Source organism: Nerophis lumbriciformis, linkage group LG27 (genome assembly GCF_033978685.3).
Source record: "Nerophis lumbriciformis linkage group LG27, RoL_Nlum_v2.1, whole genome shotgun sequence".
NCBI classification, from domain to species: Eukaryota; Metazoa; Chordata; class Actinopteri; order Syngnathiformes; family Syngnathidae; genus Nerophis; species Nerophis lumbriciformis.
Genome location: NC_084574.2, coordinates 31,709,033 through 31,727,500, shown reverse-complemented (window position 1 = coordinate 31,727,500; position 18,468 = coordinate 31,709,033). Strand labels below are relative to the sequence as shown.

The 18,468-nt window shown below is 40.8% G+C and overlaps 1 protein-coding gene across 4 annotated transcripts in view; it reads right to left on the bottom strand.

Annotated features, from left to right (window-relative positions):
- Nucleotides 1-8,141, bottom strand: part of dennd1c (DENN domain containing 1C) — a 24,804-nt gene extending 16,663 nt beyond the window's left edge. Inside the window, exons 1-12 of one of the 4 annotated variants that reach the window (XM_061988114.2) lie at nt 8,010-8,141; nt 7,679-7,743; nt 6,490-6,533; nt 6,345-6,385; nt 3,227-3,346; nt 3,095-3,164; nt 2,937-3,017; nt 1,120-1,173; nt 914-1,024; nt 733-833; nt 617-662; nt 449-550 (exon numbers count right to left, since the gene is read on the bottom strand). In XM_061988114.2, coding sequence (XP_061844098.2) covers nt 449-550; nt 617-662; nt 733-833; nt 914-1,024; nt 1,120-1,173; nt 2,937-3,017; nt 3,095-3,164; nt 3,227-3,346; nt 6,345-6,385; nt 6,490-6,533; nt 7,679-7,743; nt 8,010-8,026 — 852 coding nt within the window. In that variant the 5' untranslated portion in view covers nt 8,027-8,141. Of the gene's footprint in view, nt 1-448; nt 551-616; nt 663-732; nt 834-913; nt 1,025-1,119; nt 1,174-2,936; nt 3,018-3,094; nt 3,165-3,226; nt 3,347-6,344; nt 6,386-6,489; nt 6,534-6,633; nt 6,759-7,678; nt 7,744-8,009 lie in introns of those variants that run through there. The other 3 variants (XM_061988111.2, XM_061988112.2, XM_061988113.2) reach the window with 3 other exon arrangements.
- Nucleotides 8,142-18,468: the final 10,327 nt, after the last annotated feature.

Genomic DNA, 18,468 nt, shown 5'->3' with positions numbered 1-18,468 from the left:
CCTGTATATACATACATACATATATATATATATATATATATATATATATATATATATATATATATATATATATATATATGCACACAAATATATATATATATATATGACACTTTGGTCATGATACAACACACTCATTATGGAATACAATTATGGAATGGATTAAACAAAGAAATCAAACAATGAACTAATATGATCCAGTTAAAGAAACTGTTCAAACTCAAAGTGTTTACAAATTACAAAATAATATAATTAAAATAAAATAATTCTGGTATGCAATTTTAATACATTTGAATATGATATGTATTAATAATAATAATACAAATAATAATAATAATAATAATGATAATACCTGAAGTGGTTAAATACACATTTGAATAGTTCAATGTGAGTAATATCAGATTTAGTGTTGAAAAAATAAATATTTTTTTGTTTATTGTGAGAGTATTACCACAACGGAAGGTATCTTCTTCAGGTCATTGAAGGGGGTTTCCAATATGTTTGTGTCGATATTCAAAATGACAACTTCCTCCAAACCACGACTCCTCACCTTCTGCCAAACACATATTGTGATTATGTTATGTGTTACGTTAGCGGACACATATGTATTGGCTTTTACCTCAGATAGACTGCTGTGGACCCCTATCAGGTATGGCATAGGTGCGCTGCAACAGGAAACACCAAATATGAAGTACGGGTAAGACAGACAGACACCAGTGACACAGGAAGACTAACCAACAGTAGTCCAGTAGGTGAGGTGGGAGGACTGGGATGAAGATGTGTTGCCAGTGCATGGGGTATAACAAAGCCCCCAGCGCGTGCACACACGATGTCAGCTGCAGGCAGCACAAAAGTGGGCAGTAAGTTTAGTGTGGAAAGATTACATGAAAAAAATGCTGACATGAATGTGACCAACAGTGCTGAGTTTGCAGGCTAGGATGAGAATGCGTCTCTCAAACAGCATGCTGGCATAGAGCTGCAGAAGGTTCGCCACGTCCACTGCCACAATCAGCTCAGTCAAGTTCCTCTGGTACACCACACACACGCACACACACACACACAAGTAAAACAGTGTAGAACAACACTAATGCATGGATGCAGTGTTCAATCCCAAATACTTACATTTTCAGGAATGGAAGGGAGGTTGCTGGGGTCTGGAGCAATGAAGTATGGAACCTAATCCAAAACATTCCATGTTAATGATTGTTTTATTTAATTGGATTGAAAAAAAAAGTTGTTATGCATGTAAAAAAAAAAAAACATAGTTTGTTGGAGAGTAAAATGTTCTCAGGTTCGGTTGTTGGAAAAGGGTCAGTCAAGTAACCTTAAGCAAGGCACTCCAACCAATACACTCAACAACCCCACTGACATTCTTAACTGTCTTTCATGCTTGTAGATTCTATTGCATGCACACATTAAGGGCCTTATCTACTAAGATCCAACTAACACGTATTAAACAGTGTGTACAAACCATAAAATTGGGTGAGCGTAATCAGTGTGACCTACTAAGACTGCTTGTACAATTGATAACATGCGCAAAAGTTTATTTATATGAGTTTTTTGCATGTACTACCAGTATTATATGCCCATGGAGACACTCATTTTTTTCCACATTCATAGTTACAACTGAACAATGTTGAGAATTATTGTGAATTAGTTAAATACAGTTTGACTTATATGACTGTTTTGTTTATCGTAATGCACCTTATGTATGTATGTGTATTAATGCCTACTTTTCCTCTTTGGTCCGGAAGACACGACGTCCACAGTTTCCAAAAACAATTTGAAATGTGGATTTATCAGACCACAGAATACCTTTCCACTTTGCATCAGTCCATCTTAGAAGCCGGCAGCGTTTCTGGGTGTTGTTGATAAATGGCTTTGGCTTTGCATAGTAGAATTTTAACTTGCACTTACAGATGTAGCGACCAACTGTAGTTACTGACAGTGGTTTTCTGAAGTGTTCCTGAGCCCATGTGGTGATATCCTTTACACACGGATGTCGCTTTTTGATGCAGTACCGCCTGAGGGACCGAAGGTCCGTAACATCATCGCTGACGTGCAGTGATATCTCCAGATTCTCTGAAACTTTTGATGATATTATGGACTGTAGATGGTGAAATCCCTAAATTCCTTGCAATAGCTCGTCCAGAAATGCTGTTCTTAAACTGTTCGACAATTTGCTCACGCATTCATTCACAAAGTGGTGACCCTCGCCCCATTCTTTTTTGTGAATGACTGAACATTTCATGGATGCTGCTTTTTTACCCAATCATGCCTGTTCCCAATTAGCCTGTTCACCTGTGGGATGTTAAAAAACAAAAAGTGTTTGATGAGCATTCCTCAACTTTCTCAGTCTTTATTGCCACTTGTGCCAGCTTTTTTGAAACATGATGCAGGCATCAAATTCCAAATGAGCTAATATTTGCAAAAAACAACAACGTTTTCCAGTTTGAATGTTAAGCATCTTGTATTTGCAGTCTATTCAATTGAATATAGGTTCAAAAGGATTTGCAAATCATTGTATTTTGTTTTTATTTACCATTTACACAACTTCACTGGTTTTGGGGTTTGTATGAAAATAGATCTGTTCATCGATAGCGCACATTATAATACAGTGCGCCTTATAGAGTGAAAAATATGGAAAGATAACACTAAATCCCTGAATCAGATATATTTGGAAATTGATTAGTTCTAACAAGTTATGTTAGTTAGGTGTTCATCTGCACAGTTGTTTGATTAGAAGGGTGGGTGAGAATTAGCCGGACTTATGGTCTTGTTCACTGAACATTCACAGGACTCACCACCTCTTGTCCCACAGGTTGTCCAACATCTGTGCTGACCAATACCTGCTCTCCCTCAGGAGAAAATCATAAACTGTCTATAGAAAATATCATCCATCATCAAGAGGGACTCCTGTGTCCATGACATCATTTTACCATCTGCAGTGTGGCCGATCCAGCGGTCAGTGGTATGGACTGCTTGTAGAGAGCAGTGAGCATCACATCCATCTCATTGGTCTGTGGCCAGAAGACAAACGTTCTCGTGAAAAAAAACGGTTATTCAGAAACATATTACACTTTCATCACAGGCGTACCTGTCCCTTTGTGATGTAGTCAGCAAGGTTGTTGAGAAGTTTATAGAATACTTCAAACCATGGAAGGTAGCTGTAATGACATGACGGCGTCAAAGTGCAAGGTTCTGATGTCATGGAGAGACATGTTCACACCTGAGCATACAAAGGCACGTCCGAGCTCTGTTGCTAAGACGACAGAAGCCGAAGCGTTGGCATCCCTCGAGGTCGGTGAGAGCAAACGAAAAGTGCTGCACAGCCACGCCCTCGCCCATCCTGAGTAGGAAGAGATTATCATGAACAACAGGCAGAAAGTCCTTAGAACAGAAGGCAACAAGAGAAACACTATGGATGTCCCCATCAACATTTTTGGCCTCCGTTTTCGATCCAATTTTAAGTCCCGATCCGATACCTTGACAATAGTAGTGGACATTTTTTATCTTATTACATTTTGATTTTTTAGTACAAACCCCGTTTCCATATGAGTTGGGAAATTGTGTTAGATGTAAATATAAACGGAATACAATGATTTGCAAATCCTTTTCAACCCATATTCAGTTGAATGCACTACAAAGACAATATATTTGATGTTCAAACTCATAAACTTTATTTTTTCTTTTGCAAATAATAATTAACTTAGAATTTCATGGCTGCAACACGTGCCAAAGTAGTAGGGAAAGGGCATGTTCACCACTGTGTTACATGGCCTTTCCTTTTAACAACACTCAGTAAACGTTTGGGAACTAAGGAGACACATTTTTTAAGCTTCTCAGGTGGAATTCTTTCCCATTCTTGCTTGATGTACAGCTTAAGTTGTTCAACAGTCCGGGGGTCTCCGTTGTGGTATTTTAGGCTTCATAATGCGCCACACATTTTCAATGGGAGACAGGTCTGGACTACAGACAGGCCAGTCTAGTACCCGCACTCTTTTACTATGAAGCCACGTTGATGTAACACGTGGCATTGTCTTGCTGAAATAAGCAGGGGCGTCCATGGTAACGTTGCTTGGATGGCAACATATGTTGCTCCAAAACCTGTATGTACCTTTCAGCATTAATGGTGCCTTCACAGATGTGTAAGTTACCCATGTCTTGGGCACTAATACACCCCCATACCATCACAGATGCTGGCTTTTCAACTTTGCGCCTTTAACAATCCGGATGGTTCTTTTCCTCTTTGGTCCGGAGGACAGGACATCCACAGTTTCCAAAAACAATTTGAAATGTGGACTCGTCAGACCACAGAACACTTTTCCACTTTGTATCAGTCCATCTTAGATCTTAGCTCAGGCCCAGCGAAGCCGACGGCGTTTCTGGGTGTTGTTGATAAACGGTTTTCGCCTTGCATAGGAGAGTTTTAACTTGCACTTACAGATGTAGCGACCAACTGTAGTTACTGACAGTGTGTTTCTGAAGTGTTCCTGAGCCCATGTGGTGATATCATTTACACACTGATGTCGCTTGTTAATGCAGTACAGCCTGAGGGATCGAAGGTCACGGGCTTAGCTGCTTACGTGCAGTGATTTCTCCAGATTCTCTGAACCCTTTGATGATATTACGGAACGTAGATGGTGAAATCCCTAAATTCCTTGCAATAGCTGGTTGAGAAAGGTTTTTCTTAAACTGTTCAACAATTTGCTCACGCATTTGTTGACAAAGTGGTGACCCTCGCCCCATCCTTGTTTGTGAATGACTGAGCATTTCATGGAATCTACTTTTATACCCAATCATGGCACCCACCTCTTCCCAATTTGCCTGTTCACCTGTGGGATGTTCCAAATAAGTGTTTGATGAGCATTTCTCAACTTTATCAGTATTTATTGGCACCTTTCCCAACTTCTTTGTCACGTGTTGCTGGCATCAAATTCTAAAGTTAATGATTATTTGCAAAAAAAAAAAAGTTTATCAGTTTGAACATCAAATATGTTGTCTTCGTAGTGCATTCATTTGAATATGGGTTGAAAATGATTTGCAAATCATTGTATTCCGTTTATATTTACATCTAACACAATTTCCCAACTCATATGGAAACGGGGTTTGTATTAATGTTAATCAGATGATGTATTAAATTTGTGGTCTTCAATGCCACATTTTTTTTTTTTTTAACAAAAGCAAAAACTATGATTGTCTCCCATTTCAATCATTTGGGTTTTGCCCTTGAAGCCTTCCTGTAACCAGAGACTTATTCTGTTAGTTTTTTAACAGCAACAAAAATCACTAAAATAAATATAATTTTCGTTACTAAGAATAAAAAAAAATATATATATCGATTTTTTTTCAGTTTAATATCGTTTATATAATGATACTATTCTAGGTATTGATAGGTAGGTAGGTAGGTCGGTCTTTATTTATTATCTCGAATCCCTAGGTCTGAAGCCAAAGGGCCAGGTAAAAAATTCTTGGCATTATTATTGACTCTGATCTAAACTTTAACTCCCACATCAAATTCGTAAGAAAATGTGCCTTTTTCCATCTAAAAAAAGATAGCAAGGTAAAGAGGCTATACGTCCAAACAAGATCTAGAAAAGCTAATTCATGCCTTCACATCCAGCAGGTTGGACTCTGTATCGCCCAGTCCTTCTGCCAAGTAGCACCAACAGCCTTTCAGATAATATGAAATTGAAGCACATATGCATTTGGATACAGTACTTTTTTTTTTTTTTTTACAGTACATCTTTTGTAAATGCAAACACTCTGCACCTTATTGCTCTTTTATCCTGCACTAACACGAGCTAATGCAACAAAATGTTGTTCTTATCTGTACTGTTAAGTTCAAATTTGAATGGCAATAAAGGAAGTCTAAGTACATTTTTTTTGGATGCCGTACATTTTTTTTTGTCAAAATTGAAAGAAAAATGCATGCATTTTGTCAGAAAGTGCTTTATTATTTCTAGCCCCTGTTTGCGGGCCACATAAATTAATAACTAATATCACAAAATGATGCGGCGGACCACATAAAATATTGCGGCTGCCGGCGGGCAACATGAAATGAAGTGGTGGGCCAAATTTGGCCCCTGAGCTTTGAGTTTGACACCGGTGCATTAGACAATGATAATAATAACAGTCCGGTATACTCATTGTGCAGGTTTAAAAAGCACCAGAATGAATGCACCAGCAAATAAATTACTGTTTTCCTACTTGTCACTGGAGCCACAACCCAGAAGAGTTACACATAAATTAATTTCTAAGTTTAAAAAAAAAAACCTGCTCACTGACAAACAAACTAGTGGCGATCAAAACAAAACCGTTACCTTTGCAAATGATGACAAACTTACTTTTGTATGTCATAGGGGAAGCAGAACCGAGACAAAGACTCCTGCAAAGAAGAGACATATTTTTGTGTGATAAATGCATCATTTCAAGTAGTCACACTGTTACTAGCAGAGTGATATGATAATGTCAAATAAAATAAGGGCCTACCTCATCTCTGAAGTCATCTGGGAACTGAAGACGTATGCTCGGGTCTGTAACATACGCATATTGTACATTATGTTTCTCTGCAAATACATGCAACCAAACAGCGCTACAAAGCAACTCCAATATCATGAAACATAAAAAAAGCACCTTGTGTGGTGTTCGGGTCTGTGAATTATTAAAAGAAAAATGATACAATTAATACATTTTTCAAACTGAGACTCACTGACTTTGACTCATTTTCTGTGAAGAACATATATCAGAATACATATTTAATGACCACACACCATACACCCCCCCCTACACATTTCTATTACATATAAGATGTCCGGGTCCACTGGACCCGGGGCCTAGACAGGAGGAGGACAGAGTGTAGGTACACAGAACATCAGAGGGTCAAATGTGCGAGAAAATGAGAGCAGACAGTGTTGACAAACAATGTTGCAACCTTGTGTGGGAATGTCAGCTAAGATTTATCTGAGAGCCAGATGCAGTCATCAAAAGAGCCACATCTGGCTCGAGAGCCAAAGGTTCCCTACCCCTGCTCTATACAAAAGGAGCACTGCGGTGTTTTTAGGAATTTGCTGCAAAAATGTTTGTCTCCCAAGTTTTGAACTGAACTCGAAGGCCAGATTTAGTACCCTGGCCGCCAGTTAATAACTCTGCTGTAGATTGAGACTTTAAAAGCATTTCGTAATCGTAATAGACAAAGAGAAACCAGAACCATATTTCAGCTCATTTACTGCATTGATTAAAAAAATAGAAACAAATATATAGTATTGTAAATATATTTTGCAATTCTTTATAGAGTAATTTTCCATACCAGTTGACAAGACTGCATTTACTTAGACTTTTGCTGTCTGGTTCAAAATGCAACAGGCTGTGCGGTTGTCAAACCACAGAACAGGAAGAGACATCTAGAGCTGTCGTCTATCATTCAGTGACGAGTGTGGTGCTTTATTATTATCAGCACATTCATATGTAGTCATATACAGTATCTTGCACAATTAATAGAAGAACCTGTGCTAAAGTTGCAAGCAAATAATTTTAAGAAACAACGGTCAACATTGGCTCAAAAATAGCTCTCACAATTAACATGACTTTGTATTGGTTGAGGCCTCTGTGGTGCATTAATGGAAGTGGAAACACTTTCAGACCCTCTTTTTCAGGTAGACAAAGAGGTCAGAGTACTCACCTTTGTCCCTGGTTGCAGGACAACTTGCCTCAAAGAACACATTAAATGTTCGCTCAGGGTTTTGTCTGTGAACATAGAGACGTAGTGAGAAATCAGGCTGCCACTACTTTTAGACGTGATACGTCCTATTTGCTGTACAGACTGTATAGATTTTATTCTTAAGGTTTTGAATGTGATTGCAATGATCAAATGATGTTTTCTGCAAAATAAAAGATTATGTTCTCAACACAGTGCAAGAGTGAGAGGAAGTGAGCAAAACCCACAAGAACAGACTGACAGGCTAAATGTCCGTTCTGATGATTTGAATGCTCGAGCGACATGTTTGTCCTACCTGAGTCTGGAGCCCATGTTGCGTGTCCATGCGCTGAAAACATCTGGTGGGAGATCTTCAGCGAGTGGGTTGCATTGGTTTTGGTGGCGTTCAGGAAGACGGACAGAAGAAGTAGTGCGGTCTGCGCAATGAACGCTGCCTGCGTGTGTCTGAACACTTCCTGCTTCATGTCAGTCTTGTGTCACAATGTGTGTGACTAAATGACACGTTCAAAAGCATTGCTATTTACTTAATGTTACGGTACAGGGACGTCGTTTAGCTCTAGGCGTATTTATTAATATAATAAAATGACGTGTGTAATAAATCAAGATATGTATGGTGTGACTATAGATAGATAGATAGATAGATAGATAGATAGATAGATGGATAGGTCATTATTGTCATTGCACAAGTACAACGAAACTTTGTTTTCAGCACAAACCCGTTCAAGATTAGACAAAACAAACAGTGTACAGGGTTACAGAACAGGAACGCTGATGGGTCGACACAAGGCGCCCCTTTAAAGATGGGAAAAAGGTAAACGCTGGGGAAGAATGAGTAAAAAAAATACAATCTAGACTGGGCTCCTAAGGGTGCCCATAGCAAAGCACATATACATATTACAACGTACATCTCGAGATATCTAGCAACAAAGGGAAGGGAGTGCGAGGTCATGATGGTTGGCCGCAGCTCTCAGGCGCTGACCATCCATTCATCAGCCCTATGGGATTTGCGTCGAGGGCGTTGGGTTGGGGGTGTGGGGTGTGTATGTGTGGCGTACATTTTTGTGGTTGCATGTGTGTGTGTGTAAGCCCGTAGTGTGTCTCTGTTCCGTGGCCTTGATGTTTGTGCAGTCGCTAGTCTAAAGTCAACAATAACAAGTGTGTGTCCATGAGAGACAAGAAGGGAGTTTGTTGTGTCTTCGCCGCACTGTCCTTCGGGAGAGTCTCGACGCCAGGGAAACAATCCAAGTTAGAATGTTTTGTATGCGAGTGAAAATAAAATGTGCTTTTCACTCTAAATTGTCTATGACTGGTCCTCAAAAAAAAGGGCAGCACGGTGGGAGAGGGGTTAGTGCGTCTGCCTCACAATACGAAGGTTCTGAGTAGTCTGGGGTTCAATCCCAGGCTCGGGATCTTTCTGTGTGGAGTTTGCATTTTCTCCCCGTGACTGCGTGGGTTCCCTCCGGGTACTCCGGCTTCCTCCCACCTCCAAAAACATGCACCTGGGGATAGGTTGATTGGCAACACTAAATTGGCCCTAGTGTGTGAATGTGAGTGTGAATGTTGTCTGTCTATCTGTGTTGGCCCTGCGATGAGGTGGCAACTTGTCCAGGGTGTACCCCGCCTTCCGCCCGATTGTAGCTGAGATAGGCTCCAGCGCCCCCCGAAGGGAATAAGCGGTAGAAAATGGATGGATGGATGGATGGTCCTCAAAAACTGCGGGGCAGACAGTCCGATGGGATCCAAAATCACAAGAGTGTCCACAGTTCTTCCCGCATCCTCCAATCATTTGTGGCAGCTTTGGGGTACTTTGAAGACTGCCAGCAACTTCCAATTTGTCGACAAACCAGAGCAACGCTTATTCCAATCAGCAGATGTCCTGTTGTCATAATTCCGAATAGGTGGATATCTTCACGTCCTCGACTGAAAAGGGTCGCCAGGCACACGCCACTCCTTCTTCTCCCAAGAGTCCGTCGTGTGTCCAGCAACAACCGCTTCGTCACGACAAGCAGGTTCCCCCAAACCCAAGGCCAGTTAAATAGTTTCAATGTTTAGATTTGGAGAGCAGTGCAAAAAGAGGCAACAAGAAAGTTAAGACAAGACAAAGAAGCAAGCAGGAGAGATAAGGGAGAGGAAAGGGGAGTGTCCAGAGAGAAAGACTACGTGTCGTGTTTACCAAGGAGTTGTTGAAGGTACGTGTTGAGCGGGATGCAGAAGTCCAGGGAGGGCAAGGCAAGCTTGGAGGTCCATGGGCAGGGGAGAGGTCAAAGGCAGGAGCGAGGCGTCAAGATCTGTGTCCAGGCCAGAGGTAGAGATCCACGAAGGCAGCCAGGGAACCAGAGGGAATTCGGGGAGACGAGACGCACAGCTCGAAACCAGGAAACGGAGAAACGCTGCGGGATGACGACAGAGGACACAAGACGATGAGCGCAGAGGAGGAGAAACATAAAGAGAGCAAATGCACATGGGAAGAGAGCTAGAAACGTGTAGGCTTACTGTACCATACAGGGGGACTACGTTCTGGCACTGGAACGCAGGACACCCTGGCTTATGAAGAGTGGAGCCTCATATTCGTGAGGTGTGCAGATTGCAGAGTGAGTGCAGAGGCGGAGGCGGAGGCGAAGCTGCTGCAGGAGGTTGATTGATTAATTGATTGAGACTTTTATTAGTAGATTGCACAGTACAGTACACATTCCGTACAATTGACCACTAAATGGTAACACCCCAATAAGTTTTTCAACTTAAGTCGGGGTCCACGTTAATCAATTCATGGTAATGGAGAGGAACGCCCGTGGGCGTGTACCAAGGTGCGCTCAGCTTAGTGCGCTGAGGACTGTGCAGCGGGATGCGCTCGCGCCGTAACAGTAGCATGACCAGCGGTGCGCTCAACAGAGCGCGGCGAGGAATGCGCGGCGGCCTGCGCTCGCGCTGTGACACTTAACTCACCCAGGGATGTGCGCAAGCATGCTCAGATTCTGTTGTCTTAGGGGTGTCCGACTCATTTTCATTGACGGCCACATCAAACTTATGTCCGACCTTACAGGGCCGCTTGTAACAGTGAATATAAATTAATTCATACGCATAATAACCTTCCAACTGTTTTTGATTATTATATTTTTACGAACATATTTTCACACTGTGGAATGATGTTGTTTGGATAAAGCGGTGTGCAGGTGCAGTAGGGAAGGAATTCATACGACCTCATTCCTGGGTGGAAGGTCGGGAGGGGATAATCATTTTGCAATGCATTCTGCTGAAAATGATGGAAAGTGCCACTCTACACAGCAACTGACGCTGTGGTCCAAGTTGGAATTGCCACAAAAGACATTTTAAGATATTCAACGCTCTACTGCCGTCTGGTGGCTGAAGCGGCCAAAAAAATAAATAAATAATTGCCTATATATAATTCTAAACATACTCTAGCTGAGGGATCGCCAACCTGTCGATAGCGATCGACCAGTCGATCTTTGGGACTCTACCGGTCGATCGTGAAAATATTAGAAAAAAATAATGAATTATGACCACAGAACTTTCCTCCAGAAGGTCTTATCTTTGTCCATGTGATGTCAGATGAAACAAAAAGTGAGCTGTTTGGCCACAATACCCAGCAATATGTTTGGAGGAGAAAATGTGAGGCTTTTAATCCCAGGAACACCATTCCTACTGTCAAGCATGGTGGTGGTAGTATGATGCACTGGGCCTCTTTTGCTGCCAAATGGAACTGGTGCTTTACAGATAGTAAATGGGACAATGAAAAAGGAGGATTACCTCCAAATACTTCAGGACAACCAAAAATCATCAGCCCGAAGGTTGGGTCTTGGGCGCAGTTGGGTGTTCCAACAGGACAATGACTCCAAACATACATCAAAAGTGGTAAAGGAATGGCTAAATCAGGCTAGAATGAAGGTTTTAGAATGGCCTTCCCAAAGTCCTGACTTAAACATGTGGACAATGCTGAAGAAACAAGTCCATGTCAGAAAAACAACACATTTAGCTGAATTGCACCAATTTTGTCAAGAGGAGTGGTCAAAAATTCAACCAGAAGCTTGCCAGAAGCTTGTGGATGGCTACCAAAAGCGCCTTATTGCAGTGAAACTTGCCAAGAGACATGTAAGCAAATATTAACATTGCTGTATGTATACTTTTGACCCAGCAGATTTGCTCACATTTTCAGTAGACCCATAATAAATTCAAAAAAGAACCAAACTTCATGAATGTTTTTTGTGACCGACAAGTATGTGCTCCAATCATTCTATCACAAAAAAAAAAAAGAGTTGTAGAAAGTATTGTAAACTCAAGACAGCCATGACATTATGTTCTTTACGAGTGTATGTAAACTTTTCACCACGACTGTACATATACATACATATATACATATACTGTATACATATATGTATATACACATACATACATACACATATACCTATACATATATGTAAATTGTTGACGCATTGGTAGATCTTGCTTTTGTTTTTGGTTTAGACCAGGGATCTTCGACTCAACAAGGTTGGTGACCACTGCTCTTGTTCATAAATTTACAATACAACCTGCTGCAGTGTTTAGTGACTAGCAGGCACTCTAACACGCACCCGACGATGCAATAAACATTAAAAAAAATACACAAAACGACCCAAAAGAATACCTCATTACTCTCATTTTGCCAAAATCTTAATTCGCTTTGGACCAACAATCACAGAGAAAATATGACTTTTGTGTGAAGTATGTCAACTGTGGTGGCTGCCTTCAATGTATTTGTGATCACTGTACGTATCGCTCATTATGCATTATTAGTATCTTTCTTTTTTCTAACATGCTAAGTGAATACGAGTACTTTTGTACTTATTTCCCCATGTTTCTGCACAATAACTCATATTTGTTAAGACTGGTGAGCAGTAGAGAATATGGAGTCATTTTTGGACCAGAACATAGTTTGATTTACTCATTAATGACATATGTCTTGCCACTTTATGTTGTATATTTTTTTTCTGAGATTTTCAGTTCATATACACAGCTAAACCCCAATTCATCAAGTTTTATGCATACTTGCCAACCTTCCCGGATTTTCCGGGAGACTCCCGAAATTCAGCGCCTCTCCCGAAAACCTCCCGGGACAACTTTTCTCCCGAAAATCTCCCGAAATTCAGGCGGAGCTGGAGGCCACGCCCCCACCAGCTCCATGCGGACCTGAGTGACGTGTCAACAGCCTGTTTTCACGTCCGCTTTCCCACAATATAAACAGCATGCCTGCCCAATCACATTATAACTGTAGAATGATCGAGGGCGAGTTCTTGGTTTCTTATGTGGGTTTATTGTTAGGCAGTTTCATTAACGTCCTCCCAGCGCGGTAACAACACACAACAGCAGTCACGTTTTCGTCTACCGTAAAGCAGTTCGTCTGCCGTAAACAGCAATGTTGTGACACTCTTAAACAGGACAATACTGCCATCTACTGTACATGCATATGTGACAATAACATCTAGGGCTTTTAGAGAGTGCAGTGCACAACTGCGCACACAACAAGGAGACGAAGCAGAATGCATCATCAGAGAGGGTGTTCAGCATGGTTAAAAAAATAGTGACAGAGAATAGAACAAGGATGGACAATTCAACCCTTAACTCAACAACAAGTAGATGAGTGTTATGTGTGTGTATATGTGTAAATAAATGAACACTGAAATTCAAGTATTTCTCTTATTTATATATATATATATATATATATATATATATATATATATAGCTAGAATTCACTGAAAGTCAAGTATTTCTTATATATATACATATATATATATGAAATACTTGACTTGGTGAATTCTAGCTGTAAATATACTCCTCCCCTCTTAACCACGCACCCAACCACGCCCCCCCCCACCCCCTCCCGAAATCGGAGGTCTCAAGGTTGGCAAGTATGGTTTTATGTGTTAGATCAACTGTGATGGAAAAAGCCATAAACACCCTCCCTGCTGTAAAAATGTTTAATTCTTTAAGTAGAATGGAAAAAGAATGAGTACCGGTACAAGGCATGTAACAGTAGCAAGGCAACACATGCAAAAATGAACCAAACCACACCGAAGCATACCGGAAACAATAAACCAGGGTCTAGAGGCAGGTGACACTGGTATATAAACCTCCTTAATTGGCAATCAACAACAGGTGAGCCTTTTAATTGCCAAACAGGAACAGGTGAGGAGAACAGCGACCAGACGCAGGGGCAAAGTCACTGCATGACAGACCACAAAACAGGAAGTGGAGCAAATGTAATAGCGCTAAACAGGAAGAAACACTAAAACAACACCAAAGCAAAACACTGCCATGCAGACCTTGACAAGATTAATGGGTAACTTGCTTTGAAATCGTAAGTCAAGGCGGTGTTTTTCCACCTTTTTGGAGCCAGGGCACATTTTTGTTCATTGAAAAAATGCGGAGGCACACCACCAGCAGAAAACATCAAAAATGTAAACTCGGTAGTTGATATTGACAGTAAAAAGTCATTGTTGCAATTGTTGGATATGAATTCAAACCATAACCAACCATGCATCACTATAGCTCTTGTCTCAAAGTACGTGTCACATCACGGCGTGAGTTATTTGAAGTTTTTGGCGTTTTCCTGTGTGTAGTGTCTTGCGCTCCTATTTTGGTGTTTTTTTCCTGTTGGTGTTTTCCTGTAGTAGCTTCATGTCTTCCCTTGAGCGCCATTCCCCGCACCTGCTTTGTTTTAGCAATGAAGACTATTTCAGTTGTGCGGACGCTATCCTTCTTTGTGTGGAAATTGATTGTCATGTCATGTACGGGTGTACTTTGTGGAGGCCGTCTGCTCCTCACGCTGTTAGTCTTTGCTGTCGTCCAGCATTCTGTTTTTGTTTACTTTGCAGCCAGTTCAGTTTTACTTTTGTTTACCATAGCCATCCCCAAGCTTCAATGCATTTTTAGGGGCACTCGCCTTTTGTTTATTTTTGGTTTAAGTATTAGATATGACGTTTACAAAGCAATTAGCTACCTGCTGCCTCCTACTGATAAGGAAGAGTATAACATGGTTACTCTGCTGAGCTCTAGACAGCACCGACACTCAACAACGGCACTTTATTTGCAGATTATAATTACCGTAGTTTTCGGACTATAAGTCGCAGTTTTTTTCATAGTTTGGTCGGGGGTGCGACTTATACTCAGGGGCGACTTACTGTATATGTGAAATTATTAAGACATTACCGTAAAATATCAAATAATATTATTTAGCTCATTCACGTAAGAGACTAGACGTATAAGATTCCATGGGATTTAGCGATTAGGAGTGACAGATTGTTTGGTAAACGTATAGCATGTTCTATATGTTATAGTTATTTGAATGACTCTTACCATAATATGTTACTTTAACATACCAGGCACGTTCTCAGTTGGTTATTTATGCCTCATATAACGTACACTTATTCAGCCTGTTGTTCACTATTCTTTATTTATTTTAAATTGCCTTTCAAATGTCTATTCATGTTGTTGGATTTTATCAAATACATTTCCCCAAAAATGCAACTTATACTCCAGTGCGACTTATATGTGTTTTTTTTCCTTCTTTATTATGCATTTTCGGCCGGTGCGACTTATACTCCGAACAATACGGTACTGGTTTGCATAAAATATTTTTAACCCAAATAGGTGAAATTACATAATCTGGCACAGTGGTTGAAAAACACCACATTACATTACATTATTGTTAGACACATGCTGAATAAGAAATGTCTGCATATGTTATATTCTTGTATTTTTCCATATCTAACATATTGTGTTGAAGTTTGGGGAAATGATTACAAAACAAACATAGACCCAATAATTAAACTTCAAAAAAGGGTAATTAGAATAATACACAAAGCGTGCTACTATGAACCTACCAATCCATTATTCATAAGTTCTAATGTAATAATAATAATAATAATGGATTCGATTTTATATAACACTTTTCTATTATTAAATACTCAAAGCGCTCACATAGAAGTAAGAACCCATCATTCATTCACACCTGGTGGTGGTAAGCTACATTTATAGCCACAGCTGCCCTGGGGTAGACTGACGGAAGCGAGGCTGCCAGTTTGCGCCTACGGCCCCTCCGACCACCACCTATCATTCATTCATCATTCATTCACCAGTGTGAGCGGCACCGGGGGCAAGGGTGAAGTGTCCTGCCCAAGGACACAACGGCAGTGATTTGGATGTCAAGAGGTGGGGAGCGAACCTGCAACCCTCAGGTTTCTGGCACGGGCGCCCAAACCACTACGCCATACCGCCCCGTGTGTTAAAAATGTCAGATATTGTGTTTTTAAAAAACAATGGAAATTGTGTTTCAAGTAAAGAACTACAGCCTTCCAGCTTGTAGTCTTAGGTTATTTAAATTTGTGCAACACTTTCCATCCATCCATCCATCCATCTTCTTCCGCTTATCTGAGGTCGGGTCGCTGGGGCAGCAGCCTAAGCAGGGAAGCCCAGACTTCCCTCTCCCCAGCCACTTCGTCCAGCTCTTCCCGGGGGATCCCGAGGCGTTCCCAGGCCAGCCGGGAGACACAGTCTTCCCAACATGTGCTGGGTCTTCCCCGTGGCCTCCTACCGGTCGGACGTGCCCTAAACACCTCCCTAGGGAGGCGATCGGGTGGCATCCTGACCAGATGCCCGAACCACCTCATTTGGCTCCTCTCGATGTGGAGGAGCAGCGGCTTTACTTTGAGCTCCCCTCGGATGACAGAACTTCTCACCCTATCTCTAAGGGAGAGCCCCGCCACCCGGCGGAGGAAACTCATTTCGGCCGCTTGTACCCGTGATCTTGTCCTTTCGGTCATAACCCAAAGCTCATGACCATAGGTGAGGATGGGAACGTAGATCGACCGGTAAATTGAGAGCTTTGCCTTCCGGCTCAGCTCCTTCTTCACCACAACGGATCAATACAGCGTCCGCATTACTGAAGACGCCGCACCGATCCGCCTGTCGATCTCACGATCCACTCTTCCCTCACTCGTGAACAAGACTCCAAGGTACTTGAACTCCTCCACTTGGGGCAGGGTCTCCTCCCCAACCCGGAGATGGCACTCCACCCTTTTCCGGGCGAGAACCATGGACTCGGACTTGGAGGTGCTGATTCTCATCCCAGTCGCTTCACACTCAGCTTGTGATTTAGAGCTATATAAATAAACATTGATTGATTGATTGATTGAAATTTTTGAAATATGTAAAGCATAAGAACTAGGGCTGCGAATCTTTGGGTGTCCCACGATTCGATTCAATATCGATTCTTGGGGTCACGATTCGATTCTAAATCGATTTTTTTCGATTCTCAATTCAAAAACGATTTTTTTTTCCCGATTCAAAAGGATTCTCTATTCATTCAATACATAGGATTTCAGCAGGATCTACCCCAGTCTGCTGACATGCAAGCAGAGTAGTAGATTTTTGTAAAACGCTTTTATAATTGTAAAGGACAATGTTTTATCAACTAATTGCAATAATGTAAATTTTTTTTAACTATTAAAGGAACCAAAAATATGACTTATTTTATCTTTGTGAAAATATTGGACACAGTGTGTCGTCAAGTTTATGAGATGTGATGCAAGTGTAAGCCACTGTGACACTATTGTTCATTTTTTTAAATGTCTAATGATAATGTCAATGAGGGATTTTTAATCACTACTATGTTGAAATTGTTACTAATATTGATGCTGTTGTTGATAATATTCATTTTTGTTTCACTACTTTTGGTTTGTTCTGTGTCGTGTTTGTGTCTCCTCTCAATTGCTCTGTTTATTGCAGTTCTGAGTGTTGCTGGGTCGGGTTTGGTTTTGGAATTGGATTGCATTGTTATGGTATTGCTGTGTATTGTTTTGTTGGATTGATTAATTAAAAGAAATTAAATAATGAAAAAATAAATAAAAATTAAAAAAATCTTATTTTTTTTAAAATGAGAATCGATTCCGAATCGCACAACGTGAGAATCGCGATTCGAATTCGGATCAATTTTTTCCCACAACCCTAATAAGAACGAATATAAAATACAAATGTATTTCAGTTTTAGGAGTTAAATGGTGGAACAAGCTCAGTGATGAGTTGAAGACATGTACTTCTTTGTTAAGGTTCAAGAAAGCCTTGAAAGGAGAAATCAGGGGAAATTATAAAATATAGATGAACGATTATTTTCATCCCATTGATTTTTTTTAACATTGATGTTCTAGGCCAGGGGTCGGCAACCCAAAATGGTGAAAGAGCCATGTTGGACCAAAAATACAAAAACAAATCTGTCTGGAGCCGCAAAAAATTTAAAGCCTTATTACATACAGATAGTGTGTCATGAGATATAAATTGAATTAACAGGACTTAAAGGAAACTAAATGACCTCAAATATACGTACAAATGAGGTATAATGATGCGATATGTACATAGAGCTAGCCTAAATAGCATGTTAGCATCGTTTAGCTTGCAGTTATGCAGTGACCAAATATGTCTGATTAGCACTCCACACAAGTCAATAACATCAACAAAACTCACCTTTGTGCATTCACGCACAACGTTAAAAGTTTGGTGGACAAAATGAGACAGAAAAAGAAGTGGCATAAAACACGTTCTAGAAAGTCGGAGAAAGTTATACATGTAAAAAAACAACCTACGGTGAGTTCAAGGACCGCCAAAATTAGTAGGAAAAAACCGCGCTCGCCAAATACTCGAATCAGTGAAGCATCCATTCATCCATTTCTACCGCTTATTCCCTTTGGGGTCGCTGGAGCCTATCTCAG